Genomic DNA, 15,627 nt, shown 5'->3' with positions numbered 1-15,627 from the left:
GGTATCGGTGTGAATGTCTGCTAATTCTTCACTTCGTAGATTGTCCTCCTGCTGCCAATTGTCCTCCCAGAACCAAGCCAGGTTCCCATTTCTGATCTCCCAGAAACTATGGTTTTGGACTAGGGCCCTGTTCTCCCATGCCCTATTCCAAATAGCAGAACCTTTTACTTGTCCTTTCATTCTTATGAGATTTTCCTCCTACCATTCGCTAGCATATTTGTGCTTCCAGAGTTTTGCCCAAGGGGCTTGTATTTCGTTCAGCCATATCCACCAGATTTTGGCGCCAAGAACTCTATTTAGAATTCTTGGGTCATGAAGACCCAAGCCACCATAGGACTTAGGTTTGCATACTCTGTCCCATGCCACAAGGGCCCATTTCTTCTTTTCTTCACCTTTCCCCTAGAGAAAGTCTCTCTGAATGTTTCTTATATTGGTCATTACATCGGCTGGTGCTGGAATGGCAGATAGCATATAGATAGGGATGCTTTAGAGGACAACCTTAGTGAGAATAAATCTCCCTGTTAGATTTAGAGCTATGTTTGCCATTTGCTAATCTTATATTTTAGCTTATTAAGAACATGCTCCCATATGTCCTTGTGAAGCAGTTTGTCAGTGAGAGGAACTCCCAGGTACTTTATAGGCAATGACTCCTTTTGAAAGCCCAAAATTCTAGAAAGATTTCTTTGAATTGAAATATTTGTATTGAAAAAGGAAATCTTTGATTTAGTGAGACTTAGCTTTGTGTCTGCTGCCCTAACAAACTCACTCAGAATCTGTTTGAATGCTTTGGCTTCCTTAACAGTGGGTGTTCCTTGAAGCATAGTGTCATCCACAAATTGCTGATGTGTCACCGTGTCCCCACCTTGAGTGAGTCTCAAACCCTGAATTCTCCCTTCCTCCTTAGCAGCTCTGATAGCTCTTCCTAACCCTTCCATCATTAGAATGAAGAGGAAGGGAGAAAGAGGATCTCCTTGCCGGAGACCTCTAGAAGGCTTGAAGGTTTTGGAAGGAGCGCCATTGAGAAGAATTGAACAGCTGGCAGTGGTAACTAGCGCCATAACCCATTTGATCCAATTGTGATCAAAGCCATAGGATTTTAGAATTGCTCTTATGTACGACCAGCTAAGTTTGTCATAGGCCTTTGCTATGTCCAACTGCATTATCATTCCTATCTGTTTGTTGGTGATAAGTAAATGAACCATTTCATGTGCTTGGATTATATTATCTAGAATTTGTCTTCCTTCCACATATTCCGTTTGTTCCTCTGACACTAGGGTTGGGAGGAGAGGTTTGAGATAGTTGGCAATGACTTTGGATATAATTTTGTATATCACATTGCATAAAGCTATAGGTCGAAATCTGTCTGGAGAGGTGGCCTTCTCCTGTTGGGGGATTAAGGCTATGAAAGATTCATTGAGCGCCTTTAAGACTTTCTTAAATCTTCGAGAGTCTTCAACTACTTCTAGGATGTCCTGTTTCACTATCCTCCAACAAGCTTTGAAAAAGTCCACATTGAAGCCATCCGAGCCTTGTGCTTTCCCATTTTGCATCTCTTTCACGACTTCCTCAATTTCTTCCTCTATTACTGGTCTATTGAGATTGAAATTATCTTCTCTGGTAATCAATTTAGGGATGTACTGAGTGAATTTTTCTATAAATTGGTCTCTATCTTCCGAGGTTTCCTCAGAAATTTTCTAAAAATGCTGGAGTAGAACCTTCTACATCTCTTCATGAGTGTTTCTCTCTATACCATGTTGATTTGTAAGTTTCACAATTATATTGTTGTTTCGGTGAGCTAAGGTGAATCTGTGAAAGAATTTTGTGTTTCTCTCCCCTTCTTTAATCCATTGTACTATGGATTTCTGTCTCTAGAGTATTTCCTCTTGAAGGCATCTGTTGTCCCACTCCTGCTGGAGTGACTCTGCCATCTCTTTCCTTTCATCTGTATAGCCTTCTGTGACAAGAATCTGGTTTATTTCCTTTAGTTTCTTTTCCACCTCTCCTTTAGCTTTGAAGATGTTACCAAATTCCCTTTTATTCCATTCTTTGAGTCTGACTTTAATGTGTTTGAGCCTGCAGTGAAGAAGGAACATCTTTGTGCCTTGAATGTGAAGCTCTTCCTTCCACCATTGTTCAATGTTTGTGAGGAAGTTTGAATGTGTGAGCCACACATTCTCAAACCTGAAGGGTGTGTTCCTTGGTTTGCTAATAAAGGAAGCTTCCAATTGGATAGGCCAGTGATCTGAACCTCCAAAAGGTAGTATGAGTGCAGTAATGCTACCTCCCCTAAGAAGAAGTTCCTTTGAAACCATAAATCTGTCCAATTTTGAGGCCACTTGGGTAGAGCCCCCTCTTTTGTTATTCCAAGTGAAGATTCCATTGCTTGTTTCCATATCAACCAATTTCATATTGGTGATGAAGTTATGGAAGGGAATTGAGTCTCTACCAAGTATTCGTGTTCCTCCTTTCTTCCCCATGAGTGATTTTGTTATGTTAAAATCACCTCCAAGAATCTAGGGTAGAGCTAGGTATCTCTTTTTCATATCCTCCAGTGTTGTGAGGAGTCGAAGTTTGTCCTCCATTGGTTGTGGACCATAGACATTGGTGATCATGTAACATTGTCTGTCCCCCACTGGTTGGAAAATCGGAGAAAGGTGATGTCTGGATGCCTCTGCATCAATCACACCAAATTTCTGTGGATCTCAGAGAGTGAGAATACCACTAGTAGATTTATTTGCTTTAAATTCAAGGTATTCATATCTATTGACCCATTTGCTATGTTTTTCCCGGATCCTCTTCACTGAGCATTTTGTTTCCTGTATGAATACTATGTCAGGTTTTTCCTCTTTAATCCTTTTACCGAGATTCCTCTGTTTTCTTCTGCTCCCTAGTCCTCTAATGTTCCAGGTTGTGATCTTCATTGAGGTGGGGTTATGAAGGAGTAACTAGAAAGGTCTTTCATCCTTCCTGAATCAATCATGAGTTTTCCACACTCTAGTAGTAGTTCTTTCTGTCTTTTTCTTCCCCTCCTCTTGCCTGGATTTTTTGTTAGTTTTCCTGTTATTAGTCCTATTGAGGAAGTCCCTTTGTTTTCCTGGTTGTCATGTCCTCTTTTGACTCCTGCAGCTGATTGATGTGCCTTGTTAAGGAATATCTGTTGGACTTTGTCCACGTCCTCCTGAGGGATGGAGTTTATTCCCAGGTTGCCTCCCTGTTCTAGAAACTTTTCCAGCTCAAGGTTCTCCCTTTCCAGGATCTCCTGTAGATCTTGATCCTCTGTACCACTTTCACTTTGAGTCATTTCCTGGTCTTTTTCTCCTTCCATGGTGCTCAAAGGGTCCGTTGTGTGTTCATTCTGTTCCTGAGTGTACTCCATGCTGGTCTCTTTTTCTTTCCCCCTGGCTGTCTGATTTTCTGTACTCTCTTTATCCCCTCCCTCAGCTTCTTTTTCTCCTAAGATCTCAAAACTGTTGTAACTTTTTGTTTTATCATTCACACTAGGGTTCTTTTGTGTCTTCCTTCCTCCTCCTTTTCCTTTTCCTCCTACTTTGGTGAAACCTGTCTGGTCTTTTCCTTTGTTGGTGTTTAGGTTTTCCTCCCTACTATTAAGAGGACAGTCTCTGGATAGATGTCCATGCTCATGACATTTGTGACATTTGAACGGGATATGTTCATAGTCAACTGCTTGAACCCATTCCTCGTCATAGACTTCTAGAATGACCTCATCTGGAAGGGCTCCTGATAGGTCCATCTCCACACATATACAAGCATAGGATGTATATTTTCCCCTTAGAGTTGCCTCTGAAATTTTTAAGAAATGACCTAATTTATTGCCTATAGCTTTTAAAGACTCTAGCATCTAGTAATCTAAGGGTAAGGAGTATAGTCGAATCCATACCGGTATTGAAGTGAAGGTTTCTCTTTCTGGCACAAAGTTCATCGTCCATGGCCACATATAGAGACCAGAAGCTGCAAAGAAGTATGGCCCTCCTTCAAAAATTCTGTCCCTATCTTCCATGTTCGTAAACACCACAGTGAAAAAACCTTTGGATCTAAGATGTATATTTAACTCTCCCTTTGGTTTCCAGTTGTATTTTATCCAGGTGTACAATGCTTTCTCTGGGGGCCAGATTCCCATAAATTTACATATGATGGCATAGTTAGCCATGTGATCCCTATGCGCTTGCAGAGCTAGATCATTCAGAATAACTCAAGCTTTAGCTGTGGTCTTGGGTTTACAGGGCCCCATCTTAGCCCTGTTCTCTGATCCTTGACCTCTGTCTTTCTCTTTCTCCTCTTGACAGTCTTCTTCGTGGGCCCCTTGATCTGCATTGGTTTTGCTACCTTTCGCCTTCTGCGTTTCTGTGTTTTTTTCCTTGACCTCCAAGGGCTGTAGAGGTTTGCTCTTTTTCCTTTCTCTTCCTCTGTTTGCTACCATATAACTGTAGGAGGGAGTGGAGCTCCCTCCTCCCTGTGTCTCCATGGAAGCTTAGTACCCTTTGCCACTTGTTGCATTAAACCCTAGAACCAAAGCTTGAGCTTCTGCGTAGTCCCAAAAAACTATCGGACATAAAAAAATAGATTAAAAGTAATAGTTACTCTTGAAAAGCCAACTTTACTATGCAAGCTTAGCAATAAATATGATGAGACTAACACTCTATTCACACATATTTAGCTTGGTATAAAATATCATTATTGAATTGGCTATGGTTTTAAATCCCGGTGGAGGTGGGATAATGGTGAACCATAGTGGGGAGATCAAGGGGGACAAATTGGTTTCTTGTCCTTATTAATGCTAGTTGTTGGGACTACTTTGTAACACTTTCTAGGTGTGGTGTTACTATTAGGTTGGTGAATCTAAACTTCTTTATTTCTCTATATGTGGTTTGTGGGCTCAAAATTTTGCACACTCTATGTGTATGGTGTTCTATTTTTTTGTTATAGAGGTAATTTGGGGTAGGGTCTCTTCTCCATTTTGAAGCACTAGGATTCCGTTTGAAAACTTTATTTCTAATCTTCTAAATGTTGTTAAGTGGATTAGGCATCGTGGTCTCTAGGGTTGTTTGCCTGTGGTTATTTTTGACTATTTAGAGAACTCTTAGAGATACTGTTTATATATGTGCCCCTAAATTGGTTCTAGTCTTTTACTCCATAAAATTCTCCTAATTTCACTATTAGTAATAAGGATTATCAAAAACAACAAAAATGAGAAGGATTTTATAGTCTCATGAAGAGATCATACAAGGTAATGAGTCTTCCATTTTCATAGTTACGTAGTAACTAAGATTGCTTCCATTATACTCTAGTCCAATTAAAACAATAAAATGTAAACCTTGAAGCAAAAAGTGTTGCATTAAACACATAAATTTAAACAATGATACAAAAGTCCAACAACTTTTTAAAGCTATGGGAATAAAAATCAATGGCACCTAGTGGTTTGAACCTATAATATTTAAATAAAAAATGCACTATTAAAATATAGAAACTCCATATTTATTTATTTATCTTACAAAAAATATATAATATTATATAACTCTAGTATATTATTTTTATGATTATGATATAACTTTCTAAGTTTATTTTAAAAAAATTATCTCAAATATTTGAGGAAACTTTATCCTTAAATATAGCCCACTCATCTTTATAATATACATTTTAATTGATGTTAAACATATGTCTTTTGATTAATTTAGAAAAACTAAACTAGTGCTTTCCAGTTTCACAACCGACTCTATAATATTTTAATGAAAAATTGAAGGTTAAATATTTTCATTGGGATTTCCGACGAAAGGCATAGACTGGTTCCCATGCTTACATCATAATATCATAATGAATCCCACTTCGGCGAGTCCACGATAGATACTGTACAACGCTTCGTATGGATAAAATTAAATTTTATATTGATAACAATTGGTTTTGTTTTTTTTTGTAATAAAACTTTATCATATAATTCTATCCATATAAAGAATAGTCGGCGCACATTTCTTACCCGAGTAACTAAGCGTACAAATATTATTTTCCAGTTAAGAATATGCCCTTTCATAAAAATAACTTACAGAGCGTAATATAAATAAATAATAGTAAATTTAAAACTACAAAGGAAATTGTACATAGCAATGAGCATACGAGTTTTTTTTTTGGGGACGCAGATCAGGGTTACATATGGAAGGGAAAAATGAATTTTCTAATTATGAGATATTGTTATTAAAGTTATAAAAAGATTAATCGAATCTAGACCGCTTTTGAAAACTGTTTTTTAATGTCCTCAAGTCACTTTCATTTTCTCCTTATCTGAAAGTTTTACTACAATTTTCTTTATATAAACCATCATTGCAATCCTCTGCAATTTTAAAGTCGATGATGACATGGAGGGTACCGACTTGAGAAGGCTCCTGTCAAAGGTTTGATTCTCCGGGATATCCATTGCCAAACGGATAATCCTCTTGCGGATGTGCTTCTACCGAGTTGCTCTCCGGCCACCGCCCTGCCCTGCCTATAAATTTTTTTATTCTAATTACCCAATTTTCATAAAGACGGGCCTCTTATAATATATTTTCTGTTTCCGCTACGAAGAATGGGTGGCCTTATTTACAGTAGCAGCAGGAGCGAACACGAAGACAACGACGAAACAGAGTCGGTATGCCTAGGGGATATGGTGGCCCAATTCATGGAGGAATCAGGTGTAGAGGACCAACTATCTCCTCACACCGAAACAATGGATGACAGCGTCACGGAGGATTGCCAAACTGTTAATGAATCACAGCAACAGCTTGAGATACTCAAGGTATAATATTTATATTTATGCATTAAACTTTAGAAAATTCCTTTTCATCCATCTGGCATTTGGAAATGGCTGCTCTGCTTTCAATATTAAAAACTATGTGTGTATGTCCATATTGATCAGGGCATCATATACGGTAGCTGTTCTGCAGAGTTGGATGTGCTGGCTGAAACATGCAAGTCCCTGAAGATAGCCAAGAAAATGGAACAAAAACCCGAATGTCTCAAACAATTCGTGATTTGCCATCTTCAAAATGTGGGATATAATGCAGCTATTTGCAAATCCTGTCCCAAGGATATTAGTACAACGTTTCCTTCCGGTTAGTGGGTCTCTTCTTTGGCTTCCATTTTCTTTTATCTTTTAAGAATTCATGATCTAAAGATGGCGTTTCTTGGGCAGGCAACTATGAGTATATTGACGTGATATTGAAGACCACAAATTCAGGCAGAAGCATTCGTTTGTTTGTAGACTTGGGTTTCAGAGCGCAGTTTGAGATAGCGAGACCTACCACCGAATACAATGCCCTCCTTGGGTTGCTTCCCAGGATATATGTGGGGAGGGCTCTTAGATTGCAGTCCATTGTTAAGATAATGTGCGAAGGCGTGAAAATGTCGTTGAAGAGGAAGGGGATGCACCTTCCCCCATGGAGGAAATACGGGTACATGTGTTCCTTGTGGTCGGGTTCCTACAAGCGGACAGCAACCTGCAACTCTGTACATGATGGGTATAAGAGCAACTTGATCACAAGCCCGGTGTCCTCCCCTGTCACACAGTGGAGGAGAATGGAAAAGCATGGTTGGAATAGTGTTAATAGTGCAGGGCGTGCTGATGTTGCAGAGGACTACCAAAATTGGGGCTCTCCCGCAGCACTAGTATCATGTAAAGCATCAACAGGAAAGTTTGTTATATCAAGACTGTCGTGTGCTCTGATGGAGGCGGGTCTAACTTCTCTGCCACTCAAAAACAGCGGACTATGCGCGTGAGCTTCAAAATTCTTCCACTCTGAGTCGTGTAGTTTTGCGGTACCTGAGGAGATGTGTTGGGACGAACAGCACTTATCCCCAAAATTTTGAATTTTGCGGACATTAATCCTGGTCATCTTTTCATTGCTATCCTTTCGCCATATATTCAGCCGGAATTCATACGAGGAAAATAACTCGTACCGCATCCTCCATTTCAATGAGAATCTTGATCTCGTGGATGCAACTATATTAATAAAATATAGTGGATGCAACTATATTAATAAAATATAAATTATGAAATGTAAAATAATTACTTTATGGGTATATCAATTTTTTATTAGGTTATATATAAAATATTATAAATTTAGATTGATTTAACTTTTGATTTATTATTGGCAGAGAGGGATTAAATTTCTCAGGTAAATTTTTCTTTAAATTTTACACTCAAAAAATAAGATTTTATCTATCGATTTTATTTATTTATATGGCTATTTTTTTTTTTTTATAAATCTGTAATATTAAAATATTTTGTATATTTATTTAATTTTTAGATTTTTTTGATTAATATAAATAAAATTTCAACTTGATGACAGTATAACTGACTAGTAATAAGAAGACTCTTGCAGTATCAGCGCAATAATAAGAAGCCCCTTGCAGCAACAGCGCAGTAATAAAAAGACTCGCGCAGTAATAAGAAGACTCGTGCAATAGTAATAAGAAGACTCGTGCAATAAACAGAGTAGCAACAGATTACACATCATACTAAACTATAAAATAAACTAATTATTTAAAAATACTATCTTAAAATAAAAAATTCATAAACATAAAAAAATAGGTTAACTATTGAGAGGCTGATGATTCTTTCCACTCGAGTTCTCACGAACGTAAAGTTTTTAAAACTGTCCAGGTATGTGATGAACTTAACCACCACGTAACTAAGCATGGATCAATAGAATTATAAAGCACAATTTAAAAGAAAATTAGTGTATTTCTTAACCAGAAAGAAGAAGATTATTATAGTTCCTTTCTAAAGTTGAGAAGTGAACAATATGATTAGTATAAATATAAATAATAAATAAAATTAAATTAGTTTTTGATTAGGGAAGATTTTATAGGTTGATTATTATTAATTTAGCATTAATTATGATAAATTATAATGTTTAATTTTATAAATAATTAAAGTATTTTATTTTTTATTTTTATTAAAAAATAATTTGTTAACATTTTTAATATGTCTGGTTTTAAGATTTTGACATCTATTCAATATCATTCACTAAGTTTTATGGTGATCATATTTGAGATCTTGTAACATTTTAATATATATATATATATATATATATATATATATATTGTTATTAACCTGACAATTACACATGCATAAAACATACATAAAAAGTACCATGTAAGCAGTAAATAAGAGCCCACCATCCCCAAAAGTCAAGAAGTATGTGTGCTTTAGGGTCAACATTTGCTCAAACTGCCCTACTTCTGCGTCGATATTTGCTCAACAATATCCCATCTGTACAAGTTTGAAAAGAGAGATTTGAGATTGCTGCAACAAAGAAAGAAGTGAGAATACATGCATGCTCTCTTTCATTGTCTTCTCTATCTCCACAACAAAAATTTTCTCCATGCCTCATCTCTCCTTCATACCTCATCTCTCCTTCACTGTCACTCGATTCATGAATACAAATTTCATGATGACTGGAACTTTGATACTTGGAAGCACGACATATTTTGGAAAATCCTTGGCCAAAGCCAATGTCTCACAAGGCTATTCAATGTTTGTCCTAGTCTATCTTGTTATAGCCGCAACTCTGGAAGGAAAATATACTTCAAGAATTAAAAGATAATGACATTCATATTCTACTATAAGTGATTCAGTGTTATTTTTCCTAAGTTCGTGCAATATTATTTGATTATTTTCACATTTGCATTAACATAGTCTTTATTATGATATTTAACAAAAGGCTAATATATTTTTTCCATATGGCCCTTTATCAAGGATCTTTAGATGATCACAACAGCCTTGTGGATGCAATCAAGCAAATAGACATAGTAATATCCGCAGTTGCCATTCCTGAGAATTTGGATCAGTTTAGTATCATAAGGGCCATTAAAGAAGTTTGAAACATCAAGGTATATACAACACTTCATATTCCTTGAATAATTTTGCCCTCTGCAAATATTTACAACTATATTTATTGGTGTGTTTTTTCTAACATCTTTTCAATTATCGAAAGAGTGATTTATACCCTCAAAGTTTGGCAACAATCTTGATGGAGTGGAAGTCGCTCTCCCTCCATTTCAGAGAGTTTGTGACACTAAAAAGAAAATTCGCAGGGCAATTGAAGAGGCGGGCATTCCATACTCTTTCATTTCTGCAAATTCTTTTATGGCTTACTTTGTTGATTATTTCCTTCATCCCCGTCAAAAACCAGAGCCATAGGAAGTAACCAGAGCCATAGGAAGTTGTAATCTATGGGTCAAGTATGTCTATGCAATGTTCATTTAATAAACATATGCATACTACATATTGACTTATGCATATTTAAAGGGAAGAATACAAAAACTAGAATGGGTTCACTAATCTTCCCTTGAAAATAGTTTGTCCCTCTGATTATATCCGCCAATACCATGAAGTAGCAAACAAATTAAAATTAACGTTTTTTTATCCGTTGTAGTTGTTCTCTATTTAGAAGAAAACATCACAACTTTCACTATCAAGGTGGCAAATATTGCATTGAATTCATGGACAATTTATTTGAATAGATTTTTCAGACAAACATAAGAGATAAGATTTTTTAAGGCAAACATAAGAGATAAGACACCTTTATATAGATTGACTTACTCCACAATGTATTTAAATAGAAAGAACACCGATTTTTCAAAAAGAAAACTTGTTAGTAATTTACACTTTAATATATTTTTCAAGGAAAATATAAGAAATAAGATATCACAAATATTTTATTTAAAACTATTTTTAATTGTAAATATATCATAGTTGTGATTAGTAATTTTGAGCACATTAATGTTATAGTGATACTAGCATTGTTTTGAAAAGTAATTAGACCATCTAAATGTAGTATAAATTTATATTTTATAGCTATTGTTTCTTTCTTGAGAATACATATTTCATATATTTTTTTGGTATTTATTTAAGTATAGATTGTTAATAGTTTCATGTTAATCTAGATGCAAATTTGTGTGTTTATCAAGTGGCAAATATTGCATTAAATTCATGGACAACTTATTTGAATAGATTTTTAAGGCAAACATAAGAGATAATATACCTTTATATACACTCTTACAACACAATTTATTTAAATAACACAATTTATTTAAATAGAGAGAAGACTTGGAATTCTCCAAAAAAAATAAAATAAACTATGGTAAGAATGAACAACTTATTTCTATAGATTTTTAAAGAAAAATATAAGAGATAAAATATCACATATATTTATTTTTAAATATTTTATTTAAAACTATTAAAAATAAGTAATTGTAAATATATCATAGTTGTGGTTAGTAATCTTAATCACCTTAATGTTAAGGTCAGGCGAGAATTCTTTTGAAAAGTAATTAGCCCATCTAAATGTCCTATAAATATACATTTTTTTAATATATTACTTCTTTTTTCTCAATAGATATTTCATATATCTTTTTGGTATTTATTTAAGTATGGATTGTTAATAGTTCAGTGTTAATATAATGCAAATTTTTTGTGTTTGTTATTCTTTTGATAGTCACATGATTTTTTTTTTCGCTAGTTTATGTACAAAAATATTGAAGACATATTTGAAAATTTTTGTTTCACTTTTGTTTATATATATGTTGAAAATGGCAACAAGAAATGCTAAAAATAGAAGTGCTAAAAATAACACTGCTATAAATAACAGTTCAGATACTAGTGTAGGAAATAGCAACAAGGAATGAAAAATGGAAGTGCTAAAAATAATATTGCTATAAATAGCATTTCGGGATGGATTCCTAATTTTAGTTAGTCCCTAAACTAAAATTGAGAAGTAAAATTCGAATTTGATCTTAGCAGCTGTTTGAAAAAAATAATTAATTAATTCATCTTGAGTGAATTAGTTGTAGAAAATCAAACATGAAGTCTATGTGAAAACATGCAACAGTTTCTCCATTGATTGAGGAAGTTATCCCTTGATTAAAGGAGATCAGGATGAGTTGTACTTTGAGTTGTAATTAGTTAGCTTAGTTAACTGAGTTAAGTCTAGTTAGATTAGTTCAAATAGTTTGTTGAACTAATTGTGAGTTCAGTTAGTTAATGCATGCATGCATGTAACTACTACACTTCAGATAACTGAATATTCTCTCATAAATAACTCATGCATGTCAGTTCGGTCAGAGACCCAGTTGAGATCAGAGGAAGGGACAGTGTACTATCAGTTGGAGGACTTTTCCTATATAGGAAACTCATTCATGCAGAAGGAATTATCTCCTTCAGGTTTGTGCAATTATTTCAGAGGTCAGAGCAGTGTGTGAGGGATTATTACACACAGGTGGCAGCTTGAGGACCTGGGGGAAACTGCGCAAGGAAATATGAGGCTTGGAGGGTAGAGGAGAAGGTTGTGAGAGCCTTTGACTGTCTATGAGCAGCATTGAGGGATTGCATTGAGAGTTGGATAGCTTGTGAGCTAAAGCTTTGTGTAATTCGAACATATTTCCACTTGTATGATATTACCGAGATCGGGGTTTTTAGCTGAGGCTTTCCCCAGAGTATTCTTCTGTGTTCATGCGTGATTGATTTCTCTTCATCTGTTATATGTGTTCTATTTGATCTTGCTCATAATCGATTAAGCTTTCGCAAGTTTGTTTGTAGAAGTAAATCTGGTATTTTGCTTTAGTATATTTCATTATCAAGTGATCTACAGTGGTAAATTCTACATGGTATCAGAGCAAAGGTGATCAAAGCAGTGAACAATATACGAAGAAGAAAATTTGAAGTAAAAAATAAAATTGGGCCGCGAGTTTTCAGAGGAGATCTGAAAAATTTTGTGCAAAATTTTCAGAAACAAATAGCAGATCTAGATTCCTTGTGGAAAAAGAGCCAAATTCAAAAAAAAATTGGCTGAATCGGAGTTCGAATGAGGGAGATATCGCTGATTTAAAATCAATTTTTTTTCAAGAAAATTTCATGATGGTGGGAAATATGAAACATATTGGTGTGCTAGCCAAGAACTTGTATGCTCTTGAGGTTAAAGATGCATGCAAAGCCTTGAGGAGCAAGGCAAAGGTTAGAGTTTTGGTGGTTGAGAGGGAGAGTACATTACCTGTCAACATGCAGCACTAGAAGAAGTCTGAGACAATTGTGGAGGAGCCACAATTGGTGAATCAGCTTCAGGAGGTTGTGGAGCATCCACAACTAGAGAAGCCGAGAGGAGACTGAGTGGAGACATCCACTTATGCAGAGACCTCCAGTAGGGGGAAATTTGGAGCCAAGTGGGCAGAGGGATCACATGCATCCATACCTCTAGGTTGGAGGTGGGGTGATGTGGAGTGATAGTCCCAAGAAGGTTGGAATAGGGGCAGGATCATTGAGGTACCCAACCTCTTTGATTAGACCTTGCTACGGGAGCCTCGACAAGGAGTAGCAGGACTAGCTAAGTGGGTAGAGACAGATGCAGATGGAGCGACAGAGAGAGATACAGTGTAGGAATCCCAAGATAGTGCAGAGCTAACAGGCTGCAACAATGCGAGAGGCACAGAAATGTTGCACCAGTGCAGGATGGCACAGAGAGGTGTGCAACGGTGCGAGATGCATGGAGTGTTACAGCAGCTCAGAGGTTAGAGAGGGAGCACTTGTCAGTGGCAGATGGAGCTTCAACATCAGAGGTTCTAGCCCAACGGAGAGGTCAGTTGGGAGATTTTTTGTTTCTAGAGTTGCTAGAGCAACAACACTTGGGAGAAGTGTTGCATGTAGAACATTCCAAAGGTTCAGGATCGGGTTCAAGTTGAATGCCTTTCTTGTTGAGAGGGAGTGTTGAAAATGGAAACAAGAAATGCTAAAAATAGAAGTGCTAAAAATAGCACTGCTATAAATAACAGTTCGGGTACTAGTGTTAGGCATAGAAACAAGGAATGAAAAATGGAAGTGATAAAAATATCATTGCTATAAATAGCATTTCGGGATGGATTCCTAATTTTAGTTAGTCCCTGAACTAAAATTGAGAAGTAAAATTCGAATTTGATCTTAGCAGTGGATTGAAAAATAATTAATTAATTCATCTTGAGTTAATTAGTTGTAGAAAATCAAACATGAAGTCTATGTGAAGACATGCAACAGTTTCTCCATTGATTGAGGAAGTTATCCCTTGATTAAAGGAGATTAGGATGAGTTGTATTTGAGTTGTAATTAGTTAGCTCAGTTAACTGAGTTAAGTCCAGTTAGATTAGTTCAAATAGTTTGTTGAACTAATTGTGAGTTCAGTTAGTTAATGCATGCATGCATGTAACTGCTGCACTTTAGATGACTGAATATTCTCTCATAAATAACTCATGCATGTCAGTTTAGTTAGAGACCCAGTTGAGATCAGAGGAAGGGACAATACTATCAGTTGGAGGATTTTTCCTATATAGGAAACTCATCCATCCAGAAGGAATTATCTCCTTCAGGTTTGTGCAGTTATTTCAGAGGTCAGAGTAGTGTGTGAGGGATTATTACACACAAGTGGCAGCTTGAGGACCCAGGAGAAATTGTGCAAGGAAATAGGAGGCTTGGAGGGCAGAGGAGAAGGTTGTGAGAGCCTTTGACTGTCTATGAGCAGCATTGGGGGATTGTATTGAGAGCTAGATAGCTTGTGAGCTAAAGCTTTGTGTAATCCGAACATATTTCCACTTGTATGATATCACAGAGATTGGGGCTTTTGGCTGAGGCTTTCCCCATAGTATTCTTCCGTGTTCATGTGTGGTTGATTTCTCTTCATCTGTTATATGTGTTCTATTTGATCTTGCTCATAATCGATTAAGCTTCCGCAAGTTTGTCTGTAGAAGTAGATATGGTATTTTGCTTTAGTGTATTGCATTATTAAGTGATCTATAAGTTAATGGGAAGGGACTCTACTGCATCCAACAACACTTGTTATTTTGGTAAACATTTAAAAGTGGACAAATTCGACCAATTCAAATAAAGTGTTTTTATGTTATTTAAAAAATTCATATAAGAAAGGTGACATTTTAATTGGACATATCATTTTAAGCATTGTCATCCTTCTCTTTACATTTATGCTTTTTATGGTCTTGACATTATCTTGGATTTCTACCACTTAGGGAGTCTTTAGATATGATGAAATATGATGTAATTTATGAATTTAAAAATGTTGATTTATGTTTCAATAATCATGATGTTAAAAGTTGTACAATGATTTAGAATGAAGGCGCACTTATTTAAAATAGATGGCATATGTTAGAGTTGGCGTTGTATTGTCATATTTCTCATTGTATAGAAAATGAAAAGAAGGTATTATGGATTTTACTATCCACCTTTACTAATATTTTGGAGCTTTTTGCATTTTTTTCCCATTGACAACAACAAAGGGAGTACAATTAGTGGTGATCAGGGAAGTGGTGATAGGAGAATTAAATAAGAAACTAGTAATGAGGGGTGAAGGAAAAAGGCTTAGGAGATTCTAACGAGGAGATAGAGGGGTTAGAGGTGTTATAGCATTCTTTGCCATCTTAGTTGTCAACTTGAGAGATCCACTTACCTACTAGGTGGAGAAACTAGTTTCTAACTTAGGAGACTAAAACTAGCAACTTCATTACTTCTTACACACTAGTAAGGAGTGATGCATCGCCTCTTGTCCCTCTGCAAGGGGTGATGATCACTTTATGCCTCTTAGTGATCTAGGTGGATATTGG

At 36.1% G+C, this 15,627-nt stretch overlaps 1 protein-coding gene across 1 annotated transcript; it reads left to right on the top strand.

Moving 5' to 3' along the window:
- Nucleotides 1-6,393: 6,393 nt before the first annotated feature.
- Nucleotides 6,394-8,072, top strand: LOC149228968 (uncharacterized). The gene is made up of 3 exons (XM_089375756.1): nt 6,394-6,784; nt 6,905-7,100; nt 7,181-8,072. Exons 1-3 carry the CDS (start codon nt 6,575-6,577, stop codon nt 7,762-7,764), a joined length of 990 nt encoding a protein of 329 aa, XP_089231882.1. The 5' UTR covers nt 6,394-6,574; the 3' UTR covers nt 7,765-8,072.
- Nucleotides 8,073-15,627: the final 7,555 nt, after the last annotated feature.

The sequence above is a fragment of the Pinus tabuliformis genome, chromosome J (genome assembly GCF_031772625.1).
Source record: "Pinus tabuliformis cultivar Carrire ecotype Pingquan chromosome J, CPIR1, whole genome shotgun sequence".
NCBI classification, from domain to species: domain Eukaryota; kingdom Viridiplantae; phylum Streptophyta; class Pinopsida; order Pinales; family Pinaceae; genus Pinus; species Pinus tabuliformis.
The sequence above is the reverse complement of the archived record's forward strand: the minus strand, read 5'-3'. Positions and strand labels throughout refer to the sequence as shown.